General features: G+C 41.7%; 1 protein-coding gene across 24 annotated transcripts in view; it reads right to left on the reverse strand.

Annotated features, from left to right (window-relative positions):
- TNS1 (tensin 1) overlaps positions 1-20,612 on the reverse strand; it is a 404,124-nt gene that overhangs the window by 132,201 nt on the left and 251,311 nt on the right. For all 24 annotated transcript variants that reach the window (XM_020805096.3, XM_020805086.3, XM_078380947.1 and 21 more), the window contains one exon: positions 8,102-8,143. In XM_020805096.3, the coding sequence (XP_020660755.3) occupies positions 8,102-8,143 (42 nt within the window). The remainder of the gene's footprint in view (positions 1-8,101; positions 8,144-20,612) is intronic.

Below are 20,612 nucleotides of genomic sequence, written 5' to 3' on the forward strand. Positions count from 1 at the left end.
ACGCAGAACACGTTACTCAAAGCAATGCAGAACACTATCTTTCCTACACAGGCCCTGACAGTCTTTTCTCATGCACTTACACAAACAAGTTTTCTTTTAGACATATGCATACAGAGATTCAACCACTACTCCTCATACATACATGCAAATGCAGAGAGGTGCACAAAGATCCTCTCTCACACAGAGTGAGCCATGAAACACCTCAAATACAATCTAATAACATAATACTTATATATGCTGTTGCTCTTGTTGTTTCAACTTATATACCGCCCCATAGTGCTAGAGAAGTTTACAACATAGTTAGGCAAAGAACATTTTGCCCCCCCCCCCAAGCTGAGTACAGTGGTGCCTTGCTTAATGGGCACTCTGTTTAGCGATGACTTTTTCTGAGCGTTTTTGCGCTTCATTTAGTGATGGTCCCTATGAGCGATTTTCGCTTAGTGATGGTTAGGACCATGCTTCGCACAGCGATTAAATTTTGGGTCTCCTGTTTCGCTTAACGATGGTTTAAACAGCCTCATGTTTGCTGTTTTTTAAATGTTTTTCTGTTATTTATAAAGTTAAAGTTTACTGTTTAAAATGTTTAAAATCATAAAGTGCACTTAATAAACCCTTTGTTAACCAAATTTGACTTTGTTCTGACTCTTTTTAAATTTGTTGCTGTATTTTTTCCTCCATTGAGCTGCAATGAATAGGTTTCAATGCATTTCAATTGGGGAACCACGTTTTGCTTAGCGATGTTTCCTATGGCGATTTTCGCTTAAGGACGGCAATTCGTTCCTATTGGAACAGATTATCCTGTTTTCAATGCATTTCAATGGGAAACCGCATTTCGCTTAGCAATTGAAATCGCTTACCAGCGATTTTTCGGTGAGGCACCACTGTACTCAATTTACCAACCTCAGAAGGATGAAAGGCTGACTTCAAACTCGAGCCAGCTACCGGAGCCTGTTGGGATTGAACTCAGGTTGTGAGGAGAGGCTTCACTGTGGTTTAACCACTGAGTCATAGGCTTTGTTTATACATCATCTTCCATGCTGGGAAATTAGCAGGGGAGTGTGTGTATGTGTCCATCTGCCTACATATTAAATATCTATTCGTCATGCTATATATAGTGTTATTTTTGGGAGTTTGTTTGAAACACGCACACACAAGGGCAGACTGAAAAGCCAGGCAATTCTCCCTCACACTATCATGATTAATGAATAGCCTCCAGTCTTCTTGTCTGATCTAAGAAGTTTTTCCTGCCCAGAGGGAGCAGATCCTAAGAAAAATCCCTTTATGGAGATACCTGACAAATTCTCAACCTGTTCCTATGGACAAATCCAGCAACATGTCTTCTGCTCACTCTACACACCGCACACACCCATCCAACCCTAAGCAAAGGCTTACCTTAGGCAGGGTCTTATTAATCCATTTCCAGGGCATGGTGCCCACTCTTTCAGAAACCTCTGTCCACAGGAAGCCCCCTTCCCCTCTAGCTGGAGTCAGTCCAAGCCATTCCACAGTAATAAAGAGGCAGTGTTTAATGAAACAGCAGCGCAAGCCTGGCACCGTGGTATATACCACACGTGGGTCAGGCAGTCTTTGATGATGCCAGCTTGGTCCCTCTGGCTCAGCTCCTGATGCAACATGCTAGCCACAAACAGCTCTCCTGTTGTTATTACCGCGGATGGAAACTGGGCCCCACCTCTTCCTGAAACTCTCTCCCCTAACACACACCACGAGAAAGAGTCAGGCAGATATCAGCTGATAGGCATAACAGCTTCCAGTCGAATTAGATGCTTAGACGACACACTGTCCAGAATTCAGACTCAGGCAGAAAAGTGGGAATGACACACAGAACTTCCTGGGGCCAGAGACTCTAGTTATCTGAGAGGGTTGTTTTCACATCAAAACTTTCCTTCCTGTTTATCACACACCTTGCCTTTGATTCTTGTGGGCCAGCTAGGACAGCAAAGGCAACCAAGTAACCAGTAAGGAGCCAGGCTGACTGCTAGAGAATATAAGCCTGTTCGATAAATACATAGAAATGGAAGGTAACCAGCAACAATTACGTCTATTAACCACTTAGGAAAAGATTGTGCATTGGCATACATGAATATCCCCAAGGGACTAGCACAACAGTGGTTTTATAATGTTTTCTCCAGGTTTGTCAGGATATTTTTAACAAGTCAATTCTATGGTAGAATTCTTTCTTCCTTGCCTATTACTACCACCAGTCTTTGCCAGCATTTACAGCTGCAAGGGAGCACAGCCTTGTGTATTGCAGTCCATTTACAATTCACACAAGGCAGCAACAAGGCCCAAACAGACCTTACTGATTATACACTGTATAACATGATCTACATTTTTTTACATCAAGTTTATCTAGCAAGTATGTAAATCCTTGCTCACCTTGACCTCAGAGATGAGGCCAAAGGAGGATAAAATTACTCTATTCACTTCATGAGAGGGCAGGACATTTTTCTGTGTTCTTGACAAGAGGAGGGAAGGAGAACAAGGTTTTTGGAAGGAAAGTGAACACATTTGTGCAAATGAGCAGTGCTTGAAAACAAGTAATACTTGAATGCAAATACCAAAACATTGCACAAAATCATGGTTGATGCTTTGTTGCATGGAGTTTGAATGATCAGGAGCATCATTATCAGGAAATCTGACTGATTTTCCAAAATTAAAATGGTTGTATATTGGTTTCATACTGGAGGGTATTCATAAAAGGAAGTAACTTGTACAAACTCTGACAAATGTAACAATGAACAGGCATCAGAGAGAGACAAGCAAAACAGCCCCAAAGTTGCAATGGTCACCAAAGGGCAAAGATGAAGAACCTGTTATTGGACTGCAACTCTAACTAGCATCACCCTTAAAAATGGATGATGGGAATTGCTGTTCAAACATCTGCAGGGCTGCACGACTTCTATCTTTGGGCACTTTTACCAGCTCTCTTGACATCTTGGCAGGACATGGAGGAACGGCTTTGATTTTTCCATGGTAGTATTGGGGCAGGGGCAAGGTAGCACCACTATTTCAGGAGAAAGATGAAAAAAAAATTTCATTCTGCTTTCGAGTCTGCAAAACAGCAAGTATGGCTTGCATTGTGGAAGTCATCTTCTCCATATCAAACTCCAAGTAAGAAACCTGAAAACTACAATACTGTTATGTAATATATATATATTTTTTCTAAATTGTCTGAACTGGAATAAGAAAATTAATCCCTCTATTCTGTTGATAACCTGGATAAAAGAAACAATCAAGGCACGTAAACTTTCAGCTCTTCAAAGACATCACTGATCAGCAATGGGCGCCACAGCAATGAGCAGGCACCCCACTTTTGGGAGGGGCCTCTGCAAATGTTTACCAGCAAGGCATGCAATGGAAAAAGGGGAGAGTGCCAGATAAATCTTGTTTTCCTGAGCACACAGAAGCCTTATTCATTTCAAATCCACATGATTTGATTTTAGCAGTGCTGATTATTAAACATTTGGACTGGATTGCCAGAGACAGGGAGGCAGTATCATACCTCATGAGCAATAAATATACAGGCATCCTCCCCTTTTCTCCAGCAATGGGACTGAAAGCGCCTTGGGTGCCAAGATAACCACAAAGGCTTGGACAGAGCCCTCTGAAGAGGCATCCAGTTGCATCCCACTGTAATATGGGACACAGCTAATGCAAGATTGGCTCGAACCCACACTACATCTAGGCCACTATTCTGGGCAACTTCACTGGATATTTTAGCTATAGGACTAAACCAAAACAAAAAACCCACCTCTCTGGCAAACAGATTGGGATGGCCTTTCTCCCAGAAAGAGGCTCCTCATCTTCTTGCGGTTGTACAAGGACACAACGTTTGGGGGCACAAAGTTTTGCATTCTCCCTCCAATAAAAACAGACGCTCCTTGAATTTCATGGAACTCCCATCCTCTAAGACAGTGGCTCCCAACCTTGGGCAACCCACAGCTGGTGCCAAAGGCTTCTGGGAATTGCAGTCCAAGAACACTTGGGTTACTCAAGATTGAGAACCACTGCTCTAAGAGGTCACTCAGATGTTTTATTTCTAACCACCATTCCTTTTTCTCTTGCAGTGTTTCCATTAACATCTACAGATGGGGGACTCACAGGTTACAGCGGCTATTTCTAATGCTAGAGAGAAAGAAAAGTTGCTACAGTCTCATCACAGACGTAGCCACTCGTTACCTTCCATGACATCTCATTTCAGATATTGCAATGCATGTGCAAACAGACCTTTTGTGGGTACAATTATATATGACAGTGAATAAGCTGAGAAGCCCAGCTTGTTAGCTAGCAGCTTTCAATCACTTTTTGATATCAAGGCATTAAAGACAAATACTGTTCGGTTATACTGTATATCAGATTAAAGAGTTGAACAGCACACTGATGCAGTGCTTTCTAAATACAGAACTGCATAAATGCAACTTAATATGACCAACATTTCCAAACAATACACAAACACAACAGAGAGAAAGAGAGAGAGAGAGAGAGAGAGAGAGAGAGAGAGAGAGAGAGAGAGAGAGATGTGTCAAGCAGACCTTCTCTTCACTGGAGCAAGAAATAAAATGTATGATTCAGTACAAGGCTAATTACTGAGTTAGACCCTGAATTTGCCTGTGTGACTTCTGGTTTGTTAGCAAGAATCATGTATTGTAGCTCACTCCCAAGTAAGATCACTCTGCTGCTAGCATTTTTATCAAGATACCACTGGATTACCATTTTGGCAATCCAAACTGGACCCTCGTTACTGTGCTAATGACTGAGGTATCCAGATGAAGAATTTGTTCTACATTGTTTCGTTTCCTTTTTTTCTCACTTCGTGCTGGAACAGAACAGCATTTACTGTGACTCATATACTTAGAGATCAGGGCTCAGATGCCTACAACTTTTAGGAGACATTTCAATCTGCTTGGTCCCCAGGCCTGTGACATTACAGTGGTGCCTCACTAGACTATGTTAATCCATTCCATTGAAATCGCTGTCTTGTGAAAACATCTTCTAGCGAAAAATGTTTCCCCATTGGAATGTATTGAAACCTGTTTAATGTGTTCCAATGGGGAAAATAGTCATCGTCCAGCAAAAATCACCAATCAGCACCAATCAGCTGTAAAAATCACTGTCTTATGAAGCATCGGTCCCAAAAACACCCATTTTGCAAAGATCACTCATAGGGAAGTGATTTTGCGAAGCCGCCGATCAGCTGTAAAAATCATCGTCTTGCGAAAAAACGGTCTGCAAAGCACGGACCAAATCATCGTCCAGCAAAATCCCCCATAGGAAAAACCATTTTGCGGGGTAATCATCTTGCGAGGTACCACTGTACTTGTATGTCCCTGGATCTCTTTTTTAAAAATCCCACAAATGGGGGGAATGCAGATGGACATGACAGCAGGGGAGGGGGAACAGGACTACACAGCATTCTAATTGTGTGTCCAGCCAGAATGCTTTCATGACTATTGCTTCCTGGTTCCCAGGTTACACTAGCGGTCAAATGCTTAGGAAGCACTATACATAGCACATTTGCCCCAGTACAAAGTGGCACCTAAAAAAACTAACCAAGGGTATAGGAGAGAAAAAAGGATGTACCAACTCAGAAAAAGGACCGAGAACAACATGAAAGACGAGCAGTATCTTTTAGACATCATGAGGATCAATGCAGGACTTGGTCCTTAAGGTAAAAAAAATGCTCCAAATTTTCATTTGGCAAATGGACTGGCGGATGAAAACAAAATACCAGATTAAGCCCTGCTCCTGAGTAGGCAGAATTGTTCTCTGATCAAGAGCAACTCTGCTAGCAGCTGCTTTCAGACAATTTTACTGCATTGTTGGGCACTGGAAAAATGGTTTGCAATGTCCTCCACCTTGGTGATTTGGTGTAGGCTTTCTCCTGTTTTCTTCTGCTTTATAACAATGGAACATATTATCAGGAGCTCTACAGAATAAGAAGCTGTACAGTTTCACAAACATGCGCAGCTATTTCCTGCCTTCTTTAAACTGACCAAGAACAGACCATACATCTCCTTGTTGCTTCAGAACATTACACTGTTTGGGGGACTTGGGAGCAAGTTTTTGTTTGACATTCCTCAACCGACAGTTTTTAATTCTTTTCCATTCATGCTATGAGAGACAAGAAGAAAAACTGCTTTCTGACATTTTCCAATGTCGTTTAATTTCCCAGAAATATTATGTCCCTCCTGATTTCTTCTTATTTTGCTCATAGACACACACACACACACACACACACACACACACACACACACACACACACACACACACACACACACACACACAGAGAGAGAGAGAGAGAGAGAGAGAGAGAGAGAGAGAGAGAGAGAGAGAGAGATCACTGGCAGCTGTTACTCAAGAATTCAAGTTTAGCCCCTCAGCTTAGAAATAAAACATTATAACATATTAATGTTAAAATTTTTATTCTTGTATTAAACATGATTAGGAAAGGGATGCATCTAATTTTTCTAAAAGTAACATTCTGAAAGGGTCACTTTAACATTATCATGAGAATGCTATTTTTAGACAATTAAATGCATCCAGTTGCTTGTCCTCCTGACTATGCAAGAGTAGCTATTCTAATACTAATATTATTAGAGCTAGGGCATTATTTCCAGGCTGTCCTTCTCCCAGATCAGTGTACATCTTGACTAGGCAGCATCCATCAGTGTGATATAGACAGCTGCCTTTGTTGCTCCATTTGGACATACAGAAGTGGCCTTATGAGTAACTCAGAACATAACGTGGTTGCAACTCATCAAAGCCCTTTCTGTACACACACCTGTCTGCTGCAAAGTCAACTCACTTAAACTAAGGCCATGCACACTGAATCTAGTCTTGACCTGAAGGAATCTGAAGCAGTTTTAAGCTGAGTTACACAACACTGAGAGTCTGTGACCCAGTTTAAGGATCCCCCTTCTGAATTCTTCTTCTTGTGATTACCTAGCAAAGAGGTAGGGCAGGTGTACCACTCCAGATATTTTTTTTTACCAAGCTCAGTTCTAGCTTGGATCAACAAATGGTGTGGAATTATGGGAGCTGCCCTCCAAAAACATATGAAAGCCAAAGATACCAAACCTGACTTGATAACAGTGCTTAGTGACAGATATTTGAGTAAAGGTTTGGTTACACAGGCCTGAAGAAGCTCTTGCTTAAAAAAATAAGATCTACTGGTATTGGTAAATGGACAAGGGATATGATAGGGCATGAGCAAAAAGAAAGAAAAGCTGTGTGGTATTTGTAAACCTGTAAGGAATTATAAGGAAACTTGGCCTATCTGGTCACAGATTTTGGAACTGCTGGATAGCTCAGAGGGTTTAGGTCTCTGGCTGAGGAGCCAGAGGTTGGGAGTTCAATTCCCCCACAGTGCCTCCTTGACAGGAGCTGGACTCAATGATCCATAGGGTCCCATGGATTGGTGGATTTATGTCTCTTCTATTCCACTGCCAGCTCTGTAATGGCCCGATGAATCGAAGGCTATCTTCTACTCGTAGGTGTGACATTTTGGTGATGTATGCTTAGTAAGTTAGGCATCTGGTTATGGTCCCAGGGGCTGGGAGTTCTATTCTCCATTGTGATCCTGGGAAGAGCCAGCCTATATGGCCTTGGGCAAGCTGCACAGTCCCAGGGCACCCCAAGAAGAAGGGAATGGCAAATCAATGTATTCGCGAAGGCTTTCACAGCCAGGATCTAATGGCTGTTGTGGGTTTTTGGGGCTCTTAAGCCGTGTCCTGAAGGTCGTTCTTCCTAACATTTCACCAGTCTCTGTGGCCGGCATCTTCAGAGGACAGGAGTAGCATTCTGTGGTTGGAATGGTAAATCACCTCTGAGTATTTTCTACCTAGAAACCCCTGAAAAGGGTCGCCGTAAGTCAGAATTGCCTTGATGACGCATGATTATGTTTATATTTGAGGAAATCTATATGAAACTAACTGAGAGATTTGCAAGGAAACTGAGAATGGGAAGATGGAGACTGCACAGATTAGATGGGACATTCAACAATAAGGAGGAGGAGAACAGGATACTTGCTCCTCTTGTACATGAACTTCACTATAACAGAGGCAAATCATAGTTTACTTACCGGAGTGTCTACATGCTTCGCAGGGCTCTCCTCACTGGATGGCTGTATGGGGGAGAGAAATAAGGCAAGTGTGAGGATTAAGTTGAGGTTCAAAATCCCCTACATATCGATAACACAAAATTTCATATTCCCAGGGAATGTTCGCACAATCCACTTCCATTCCCAAAATTTATTAAAAGAGATTCAAAAGATTAGGGATCCCTGCAAAGTGGACTAGGCTCTTCAGATGGTAACAAAGTTGAATTTTAATGGACAAAGAGGAAGTTAATGTTTAGTGTACAATAAATCGCTTGGGGAACCTCTTTTAAAGTTTTATTAACTCAAGCCTCAGTAGTATGTTAACTGTGAAAAGGCAATTTTGGTTGCCACTTTAGCTCTATTCAGTTCTTTCTCTGTCAGCTCTTATTTCTCTTTTAGACATTGTAAGTTGAGTTGTATAAACTGAACAAACTGGTTAAATAACTAATAAAATTATGATGGTGATTATGATAATAAATAATCTTCTTTTTCCCTCTGTGCTCCACAATATGCCCTGCAAGGCATCTACATAGGTCTCTGAACCTCCGCCTCTCTGCATCTCTTTTTCCTCTTCCCGTGAGCATGGAGAAGTTGCTTTCTTGAAGAAAACTCTCAGAATCTCATGCCATTATGGCCCGCACTCCACATGCCTCTGCTCCCAGTTCTCAATTATTTCCTTTTGTCTCTCTCCTTATTCTGCAGAAATTGCCACCCTTTTTTTACTTTGCTTTTCTCTGCAGCCCATAACCCTCTCTTGCTTCTCTGCACCCCAGATCTCACGTGGTAATTTTCAACCCACAAACAAAATGGCAGTTTCCCCTTTTTTTTCCCATTAGGAAAAAAATGGCATAATTATTTCACTCACAGAGAAATAACAGAAGCTTGAAGCTTCTGTTACTCATTACTAAACTGCACAGTTGTAACTGCGTGCAGCTTTTTAAATGGATGGGATAATTTAGCTCAGCTTGCCCTTGTGTCCAGACTCTATACACTACTATACAGTTGCTTCTTTGGCAGACGTTGTTCTGCTGGAGCTCAGAGGCAGCATATTTAACCTGTTCCAGGAATAAACAAACATCTCTCTTCTTAGCTCAGTGACAGAGCACATCATTTACATGCAGAAGGTCCCAGGTTCAATCTCCAGTGTCTCACATTAAAGGATTCTCTAGGGACAGCTGCTAAAAGATCTCCCAAGGTCTGGAAAAGCCACTGATAGTCAGAACCGATAGTGCTGGAGTGGAATCTGGATGAACTGACAGCCTGTCTCAATTTTAAGCCACAAATGTATATGTCCATGTGGCTTCTGGAAGATACACGAAGCTGTGTACTGATTTCCACAGTCATTAAATAGTTGGCCAAAGTCTATTCAAAATCACCCTCTTCTTGAATAATAAACATCACTTTGGAAAGTTTAGTTGCAGTTTATAATTGTGTTGGTTTCATCATGTCACTCAACATTCATTTCAAAGCCACTTGAATGGCATGGCACCAAACAATGGTTTTCTGATAAAGAAACCAAATTATTTTACTACAGTTATGTTGACTTCCAAACAATAAAAATAAAAACCACAAACAAAAATCCCCTATTTTACATAAAAAACTGAGGATACTTACACATGCCAACTGTCTGAATCACAATGTTTGAACAATGTACTCTGCATATTTCACCTAGCATCTGGCATGTGTTTCTGGATTACTTACAAGGAGGAACTAGAGAACTGATTGATTACCACATGGGGATTGATCATTATGGTGTTCATTCTGTGGGATTCTCCCCTCAGCAGATCCTGAAGGTGGTTCCTCTTCAGACTTTTCAAAAGGCATTTAAGACCATTTTATTTCAAAGGGATTTCAGAGACAACTGACTGAACCATTTTTCAGAGAGGTAGCCATGGTCATCTGCTTGACTGCTAAAAGAAAAAAAGCATTGCAACACCTTTAATACCAATAAATTTACTTCAGTGTTAGCTTTCAGAGAGATAACCCACTTCTTCAGAGTATCCAACGAAGTGGATTGGATCCAGGAATGCTTGCACTGAAGCAAACATATTACAGTATTCTTACAATGCTTTTGTTTTTGAGTTTGTTTGTTTGTTGTTTGTGATTGGTCGTGTGTTGCTGCTGAACAATTTTGTTTCCTCTTTCTTGACCTGTACTTTTACTTCACTGTGTTTTTAATACAATACTGTCTGTTTTGCTTTGTTTTCTACTAGTGCATATAGGTAGCTCAGGCTGGCTGGTATCTGAGTTAGGTATCTAGCTGTGGGGTCAAAACCTAAGGGGTTCGATTCCCCAAAGTGCCTCGTGCAATAAGAGCGACCCTGGGTGGCCTTGGACAAGCTGCACAGTCCCAGGGCGCCCCCAGAAGAAAGAAATAGTAAACTACTTCTGAGTACTCTCTACCTAGAAACCCATGGAAATTGCTGTAATTTGGAATAGGCTTGATGGCCTATCATCATAGTTATCGTCATTTTTCAGAAATAGCAGACACTGTCAATCAAAATTCTTCTTCTTCTTCTTCTTGTTAAAAAACACCAGGCACAATAAAAACTATAAAAACATTGACTGGTATTATATAACAGATACCAGTTTTAACCATATCGGCACAGTACTAGTGCTGTTCCTAATATTGCTGTTTTTTGTAGCTCTGATGGTGTGAACCTTCAAGCAAAATCCGTGCAGCTCATCTGGATCAGTTGCACTCCATTTTTTTCACAGCCTTTACTTGCCTCTTAATCATTTCAGTTGTTATTCAGTTTTTCTAAGCAATATCATAAATTTGTTTTCTTTGAGTTTCTTTACAGATATCTTTAATCCATGAGGCGTTTTTGTTATGTTTGATTGGGTTTTCCCATATTTCTTTCTGGAATTCTAAAGCATCATCTTTACATGGGCCTTATTTCTTTTGCTCTGCATTTTCTTCTAGTGATGTATAGAATAATCATTGGTTATTTTGAAATTGCCTGTTTTCTCTATATTGTTTCAAACATCCATCAAATCTTTCTCTTTTTTTCTGTACCTGTTATCCGTTGTTTTAATTCTTCCATAGTTTCAACAATTGTTTTCCTTTCTAGGTCATATATTTTGCATAGTCTGGCTTTTACTTTTTCATTTTTAAGTTTTGAATCTTTCAAGTGTTTTAAGTTGCTAATGTCTGCACGTAATTTGTTTATTTTTCTTTCCTGATGAATTTTCCATTTTGGCGTGCCAGGAGTTTGCTGGGTTTTTTGCAGCTTGTTACCAAGTTCTATGGTTACTATGGTAGCTGTGCTATGCATGAGCTGGTTTGTTTTCTTTAGCATGTTGGTTGGGATTGTTCATTTGCATCATTCAGTAGATATTTTACTGGTTTGTACCTGGTGCAAACTGGGGAGCCTTTGTCTTTCTGTGTTCTGACTAATATGGTTTACTATTTTTTCCCTCAGTAATGTTTGTCCTTCTCTCAGTTCATAATTTCTAGGTTGTTCAATAAGTTGTTCCTCTACTGATATGTTTTCTTCCACTATTGCATCTACCTCTACCTTCCATTTGTATTCCATACTATGGTCATCATTCTGTGTTGATTTTTCTTTTGCCATATTTCCTAGTTCTTGCAATTCCAGTTCTGAAAATACTTTACTCCAGATGATAAACCTTCTCTGGTCCATTAATTGTTGTTCAGTTAGCACCTGAGTTTTGATTACAAAGAGAAGTTAAGGAAGGAACCCAACGCATCTCTCTCTTGAGTCAGCCATAAAAGCTGGTGCTCTTCCCAAGGCTGCTTAAGCAACTATAAACAACACAAGCAGCAAGGATTGGTGCTGCTGGAGACAGATGTTCCTCTCCAGGCCAACAGTAATGAAACACCAACTATACCTAAGGCTGTTTGGATGCTTACAACAGACCACTGTTTTCCGTCACTACTCTGTCAGAGTGCTGGCTATGATGCTTTGTTGCAAATATTTAAAATAAAACCTCTGGAATGTTTGTTTCAACAGTATTCCCAGCCACTATCTGGTATCCCTAAGTCTTATAGCCTCTTGTATGTTAGTTATGTATCTTTTATAAGATGTTGCTTCCAGCAATTTTATCAAAGTCTGTTTTGTTTTTCTAAGAGATTCAAGCATTCTTTCTTAGTTCTCATATTGCTTCTGTGTTTCCATGCAGCAAAATATCTTGTGCCTTTTCACACATTTTATTTAAGCATTAATTTTCACTTTAAATAATTTGCATGTAAAACTTGTCCCCAAGTTCATTTACTTCTGATAGGACCCAGACCTATTATTCTGCTAAGAAGCAATAAGATTTGGCCAATGTTTTCCACACAATGGTTGAAGTCCTGTTGCTTAATTACATAAGTGGAAGGCATATGGTGTAACACTCGGTCATTTCTAACGGGCAATTAACAAGTCTTCTGGGATTCTTAAGCATGTGACAAGCTAGCAGACATACATGTCCCAATGACATGTTAACTGCCAGCAAGTAGTGATTGGATGTTATATTGTTTGCCTTCCACAGGCATAATTAAGCAACAGAATTTCAGCCAATAATCCTTTGGTTGAAAAACACAAACCTCATTCTGAGAAGAGATAATTCTCAGGTCTCTGCTGAGAGGAAGTACTCATGACAAATCAAAGCTCAGAACTTGGCACAAGACAGTCTCAATCTTCACTTAACTAAGGAGCTTCCAGGCAAATGAGGAACAGGCAGAAATTTAACAACAAGAAAGGTGAGTGACTGTGGTGAGAGGACATATTGCAGGAAGAAAAGACAGACCATTTGCTAAAGACGGTTCCTGAGGGACGCTTCAAAGCAGGGAATATATGTCCTTCCAAATGTTGGCAGACTCCTACATCCATCAGCCCTAGCAGCACAGTCAGCAATGAGGGATGAGGGGTGTTGTAGTTATTTTGCATTTCTGGTTATTTTGCATTTCCCGATAGACAGGTCAGACTGAGTTATACATTTCTAAATACCTCCTGCTGGAAGCTACTGCCCATGCCTACCAAACCGTAGGAAAAGAACTTTGAACCTGGCACAGTCTTTCTTTTCCAGAGTGCAGGGTAGAGCGGGCATGATGTCCTGCCACAGGCATGAGTCTCTTGGCTTCTAGCATGCCCCACAGCTTCCTTGATAAACCCACAACAACGGTCCCTAAGAGATCAGACTGTGTGCCTTCCACAGATAAACGTCCATGGTCAGACTGGGAAGCTCTCCCGGGGACCCACGTCTGTTATGTTTACCATCCAAATATGCCAGTGTGTGCACAGAGATTAATCTGTGTACTAAGATAACAAGAAGCAGACCACTTGTGAAAACAGTCTTACAGAGCAGCTGGTAGCAGGAGCTGGAAAACAGAGAGTCAAAATGCCCTATTGTACCCAGGGGAGATGAAGATATCCAGGGCACTTCATGATTTGGCAGGGCTTGTTATGGATACATCTGTAAACCCACCTCTCTTAATGCTAACCAGGCTGGTTGGGTCTGTGCAAGGGTAAATCTCTGAATGGCCCAAGAAGACAATGCTCTGTGTGCCAACAAGCAAGTTACCCAAGCCAATGATTTCTGACAAAGGATCACAAGATGTTTCGAAGGCTCCAGACCTTAGCATCACAGACAGAGAATAGAGGCACATATATGCAGAGTTACCAGAATAGAAAAATGGGAACTGGGTTTCATCTGTTTTACAGGGTCATATGGTCATAAGTCCTGAGACAAGCACCCATGATGTCTGGGTGAAGATTCTAGGAATAGGACAGAACAATTTTAATTCATATTCTGGATTGGGGCTCTCTTACTGTCTATCTCCAACATATCGTAATCAAAGGGATGCTCGCTCTGTATAGGAGTGTTCTGTTCAGCTGCTATTGCGATGAGAAGAGCCACTGGAAGTAAACATGCTCAGAGGCAGTGCACCTTTGATTGTAGTACGAGGAGGAGGAGGAATAAAAAGAGTGACCTTCTTTCCATTATGCCCTGTTCGTGGCCTTCTTGAAAGGAACTACCATTTGGGGAGAGCAATCCATTGTAGCTAAACAAATTTTGTTCAGTCCATAAAGTCGTTTCTCCCACCACTAGGTGGTGGCAAGGGGGGCATTGCCTGCCAGAACACTGAGAATCAGTGATGTTCCTCAGGAGCCATTGTTGGCATGAGCTAGCATCTTCACCTGTGTGAGGCCAGAGGTAGTAGTAGGCAGGCTTATATCATGATCCAACTAGACACTAATGGAAATGAACATTTCCTCTGCTGAAACAATTTCACCTCCCACAACAGCATCTCCTCACATATATGTGCCTTAGAAATTTGAACTGTAGATTAAACTCATGTTTATTTTTCACTAACCAATAACAAGCAAGCTAAAAGCAAGATGCAGAGGTGAGAAAAATCATCCATTGTGATCACCCACTGTGACAAACAACAATGCATTTCACTACTTGAAGGATCACCTCTTTCAAAAATCTGTTCAGCATATTGGCTAGTTTGACCCTACTTTGCATTAATCTTTGGAACTGTTCCAGGCATTTACAAGCCTATGATAACTGTAAGGAGAGGTCTCCTCCTCCTCCTCCTCCTCCTCCTCCTCCTCCTCCTCCTCCTCCTCCTCCTCCTCCTCCTCCTTCTTAGAGCGGAGTCTGGGGGCTTGTGTCTGTTATGTGCCACTTCTTTTAAGCTTCTAAGAAGCCAAGCATGATGGTTGATCCATCACACCACTGCCTTCCTTTTTCCTTACCGATGGGAAGAGGGCTATGGAACTTGTCCTCATCAACCTGGGTTTCTTGCTTGCCAGGAGAGGAGGACTGACTATGGCAACTGCCATGAGAGAGTTTATGAGCTTCAATTGCAAGCAGAATGTTGGTGAAGTTGGCTCTTTTTGTTCTTCTTGTCCCCTTTGGGCCCCACAAATCTACAGCAGCCCCTGCCTCAATACTATATGTAATAGAACTGCACTACAATTAGAGATATTGCTGAAATTGTATTTCCTTGGCTCAGAATGCAAATACTGGAGACCACAGTGCTCAACTTTAACTGCAAGATGAGCAGTGAGTTCCAAGTTGTTCTGTTGCTCAGATTTTAATCTGAGTTGGAGCAGAACACTCTCCCTCCTACCTCTACCTGGCTGCTGCTATGGGGAGCGGGGAGGAAACCTCTCTTCATCCTCTTCCCTGGCACTTGAACAAAAATTACTATGACAACATCTCAGGTGACAGAACTTCTGAGAAACACAGTCAGCCTTCTGGGAAAATGGTATTTTCCAGGGTCCTAGCACCTAGGGTTGCTACCATAGGTGTTGTGTGATGTATGGAAAGAGGGCATGTCTCCCTCTGTCTCATGATACTGTACTTGTTTTTTTTCAGTGCAGCGGGAACACAGTGACTTTTTCACAGACAGAATTTCTTTGAAATTTGTGTACCTCTTTCATGGGATCTCAGGTTTTCCAAACCTTTGAAATAGATGTCAATGGTGCCTCCCAACCTCACAAATTCTGGCTTCCAATGAGAGATTTCCAGGAAAAGGATCAAAAATAAATGATTTGAGGGATAAGGACAAAGCCCCAAGAACATCTGCTAGAGAGGTTTTTCTGAACTGGAAAATAGTGCTGGATGGGGACTGTAGGGGAGAGAATACAAGAAACAGGGATTGTACCCCTCAGACATGTCTGGATGCAGAAAGATCATTCTAAGAACCGGAAGAAGGTAGGAGAAATGACTCCGTATATGGGCACAGTGGAGATGCAAAGGTTTCTTCTAATTTGCAGATTTTGGCAGGCTGATGTGAATTTGCAGTAGACCCAAATGTCACCCAAAGTAGACTGCTCATGGTCTGAAATAGTGGCCATGGGGCATTAAAGATGGCAATTACTGTACAATCCAAAAAAAACACATTTGGATCAATATTTTATGTTTTTTACAGTCTTCCTGCTCCAGAGTCCTTGGCTAGGATGGAATGTTCACCAGCACTATGCATCCAGCACAACTCTATTCAGTTACATGAGATGGGAGCACAGAAGCTGCCATATATACTGACTCACACCATTGATCCATCAAGCCCAGTACTGTCAACTCTGAATGGCGGTATCTCTCTCTGGTTTCAGCCAGAACTATCTCCAAGCTCCATTGGGAGATATCTGGTACTCCCTGGGTATTTCCCATTCAAATATTAGCCAGGCCCAATCCTGCTTGGTTTCTGGAATCAGATGAGATCAGTGTGTATGGGGGGGCACATCCTACAAGTAATTAGTTACAAGCAATATAGCTACCCATAACTAGTTACCTGTGGGACAATAACCAACAAAACAAGCCATTACAAAAATGCAGTAATGTTTTAGAGTCAGTGAGCAATATTTTCTATTCACATGCTACTAAAGTTTAAAAGTGGATCAGACAAAAGACAGCATACTTCTTCATGCACCCCTGGTTTAAGGACTTAGCTGAAACTGTTCTACTGAGGTTTCTGAAATAATTCTAAACCTGAATGTGATTGATGTGGGTGCTGAAAGACGTGGCAAAATGGGGAACAATGTGGGGGCCCCACAAGCTCTTTGTCCTGGCTGAAGGGGCAAACTACTTCCAGTGCAGAGATAGCCATTTCCAGGACCACAGCTGCCATTCCCTCCACATTATCTCCGGACTGGCAACAAAGGAGTTAACCAATATCACAAGGCCAAATCTGATCCAGACACTTTTTATTGCTTATTTATTTATTTATTATTTATTTATTTTATTTATATCCCGCCTATCTGGTCAGGTCAGGACCACTCTAGGCGGCTAACAACAAAAATACTACTACAATAAAATTAATATATAAACAATCATTATGACAAACTACACGCTGCTTCTGATTTCTCAGAGCCAAAACAGATGTGGCAGATATCCTATAGGAAGAAGAGGAAACTCCTTAAGCGCTGCCTCTGTGGTGGTGTCACAACATGAGTTTCACTTACTTCCAGAAACTTGCAGATTAGTTCACTCAGGGTGTAACTACACTGGATCTTTTGGAAGGGGGGTGTTGTGGGCTAGAGATGGGGATATTTGTATTTGTTTACAAATACGAATATCCCAGTCCCAACTGCAACAAATGTGGGTCTGGCCCCCGAAACCAGCCTGTCCACTCACATGTTAACATGCTGCCAGCGTCGCTGTCTTCCCGCCAATCGCAAAAGAAGCTCCTCTGTCTCCCTGCTCAGTTGGCCACTCAGCAGCCATGCGGGGACAGTTGTCATCCTACCTTTTGTCTGGATTGCCAAGCAGGGAGATGGAGGAACTACTTCAACAATTGGCAGGAAGAGCGGGGCGCTGGCGGCACGGTAGCGCATGACTGGATGGGCCAGCTCCGGGGGCTGGACCCACATTAGTTGTAGCTGGGAATGGAATATTCATATTTGTAAACAATTACGAATATCCCCATCTCTAGTGTGGACTAAATAGGGTTGATTGGGTTTGGATAGAGGTATAATATGTCATTTGATGTGATCCAAACGGCAAATAAGAGCTCAAGCAACCCTATTTGTTACGGCTTTTTCAACATCCAATATCATAAAGTGCCTTAACAAACTTGCAAATTTTTGCAACAACTTTAGTTTCTGCCCTCTGCCTTTTGGCAAAACAAATAATCTTTGCAGGTTTCCCCCCACAACTGCAAGATTTACACTATGCAAATATAAATGTCTGCATTTGTGCAAAACCTCTTCCTATGATTACACTTAGCAAAGCAATGTTCATTTCTGACATGGCAGACACAGTTTCTTCAGACATCACCACATTCAGTTTTCTAACACCCAACTATAGTCTGGACTGCTGGTCAAAGACACACATTTCTAAGCCCCTTGTTTATTCTTCCCAAGCCAATTGTACACACCAGCTATCACATCTGCAGCCTACAAAGTGTGATTTCCAGATACCAACTCATAGTACAAACTCTAAATATGGGGATATTCATAACTGAACCTCAGGATTATACAGATAGGTGGTACTGCCTGCTATTTGAATATGAGGCCAGTTAGCATGGGGAGGAACCTTTACATGCAGCATTCTCTCCAACAATCTCACATTATAGAAAAAATAACCCAGCCATGGCAAGATATCATTTTCTGGCCTTGCATGGCCAGGAGCTCATGAATATAAGACTTCAACCCTAAGGTTACACAATGGCTGGGAAACCTTTCAGGCAACAGAGGATTTGACAATGTGAAGACGGTTTTTTTTTAAGCACTTTTCTACTCCAGAACAAGATGTCAGTATGGAGGGTTTTTTAAAAAAACATCTTCTGTCTCTCATTAAGTTTCAGATGTCTGTTCTCATCTCCAAGAGAGGTGGTGATACGGCTAGCCCTGGCTCTCTCCAGCTCTGCAGCAGCCCCCATCTCAGCTGGTTTCACTGTCTGATGGGTGAGTAGACAGGGAGGGGGCTTCTGTAGCAGCTCTGTTTACACATCGTAACACAGAGGGGGGCCTCTGCAAACATACAGAATCATGTCTACCTCTCACTTCAGTATGAACTAAATTTCACAGTGAGAAAATTATGACGATAACCCAAAATATGAGTCAACTGTCAACAATATTTTTCTAACTGGACTGACATCATGTCCCAAGCTGTAGAAAGTCCCCCATTCCAGAACCTGATGACTGATGGGAGCTATAAAAGATGAGGAACACAAGAGATCGTGTGAGTTCAGTTTTAGCTTTAGTTTGTGATTCTTGTATTTTGTTGTGTTCATGGTTTTATTGCAAGCTGTCTCTGATACTGGAGGGGTGATGTCAAAACTAATAGCTCTACAGTCCTATGGATAATTAGACAGCTAGTCAGATGAGTAGATATCTTGCTAACTAGGTAGGTAGGTAGGTGGACCCACCTTAGTCATGCCTTTCCTCAAGATTCTCAGCTGGCAGTGATCCAGTTGTCTCTTTGTCACCAGTTAATGATCCCAATTAATACACTCACATTTAACAGAGTAAATATAGGGCAGGAAAGACTGTTGGGTCAAGAGTTCACCCTTGAACCTCCCCTTCCACCCCTCTTAAATCATGCTAGCCATGCTAAAAGACCTGAAGCCTCAATCTATAGATAGGGACACAGCATTTGGACTCTTTATGTACCCACACATACCAGGGCCCAGCCTTCCTAAAGGGAGACGCAAGATCTAAAGTATGGTGAAACACACACTCTGTTTTAGGTTAGGATTGATGCCCAGGAAAGCAGGAGTAAAGAGTCAAGGGAGTACCCAGGTATTATCTGGTCCCACTGATTGTCCTTTTATTTTATTTTATTTTTCCCTACCCTTCTTCCTACAGTGGGCCTCAGAGTGACTTATGGAAATATTGAACAAAATGGAGACTAAAAGAAAACACGAGATCAAAGATTAAAACAGAATTAAAGGTACCGTTCAAAATAATTAGAAAACACACTTTAAAATAACTCCATTAAGGAAAATACAGCACCCAAAGGGTAAGAAGTCCCTTCCTCAGTAAACCAGTCAGTTGCCAAAAAGTCTGCTTGAATTTATTTTCTTAAGCCTGCCAGCCAAAGGACAACAAGGAGGGGGGGGGGAATAATTGTGTCTGAAACACTCCACTGTCTCTGTTTTAAATTTCTTCCTATTGCCACTCCTCTGTTTTATGCTTTATTGTTGTTTTTATGGTTCTTTGAAATTTTTGTGAGCTTCTCTGGGAGTGCCTGGAGCTGAAGAGTGGAATACAAATGCTCAAAACAAATAGAGAAACATACAAAAGTTTATTTGCTGTACATAAATGGATCCAAATGTTTTCTTACTAACCTGTCTAAAAACCTGGGTTAGAGAGATAGAGTGTGCAGTCAAGATGGAAAGGAAACTCCAAAACGGGGCCTCATCTTGGTTCATGGGTCATCAAACCTGATGACCCATGAAGCACAAATTGTCTCCCAGTGCCCAACGAAACACAAATCAATTCAGCAGTTCGTTGGGTCATATTTTTAAGACAATCTGTGAGGCTATCTTGAAAAAAAAAAAAGGCCCGGCCCCCACAGTCTTCCTATGCCATGTGGCATAGGAAGAGAAGGAAAGGGGGACCGAAGCCATCCACCAGCCCCGGGGTGGGGTTCCCTTTGGGCAGGCTTTAGCAAGCCACCTGAGGGGAAAATCCCTCACTGCTTACGCCCCTAAGGAACAGTTGATCTGTGGGGGGCATAAGCTGATAGGGGTAGACAAAGGGATGAATATAAAAGGGTTATATTCGTTGCTTCATATTCATCGGGGTCTCTGGACCCCAAGAATACGAAGCAACAAATATCTGTTGAATCAGGGATATTAGTTGAATATCCCGATTTGTTTTTATATTTCTCCTCATGTCTAGTTTGCACGTGTTTCAGCAGTACTCAGGAGACAGTCTTTTTATCACAAAGGTTGAAGGGAGGGGAAAAATACATACAGTGGTGCCCCGCATGATGATGATAATCCGTTCCATAGAAATTGCTGTTTAGCGAAATCATTGTCATGCGAAAACCTGTGAAGCATGGGTCCCGAAAACATAGGGAAGCCATT

This window comes from Pogona vitticeps, chromosome 1 (assembly GCF_051106095.1).
Source record: "Pogona vitticeps strain Pit_001003342236 chromosome 1, PviZW2.1, whole genome shotgun sequence".
NCBI classification, from domain to species: Eukaryota; Metazoa; Chordata; class Lepidosauria; order Squamata; family Agamidae; genus Pogona; species Pogona vitticeps.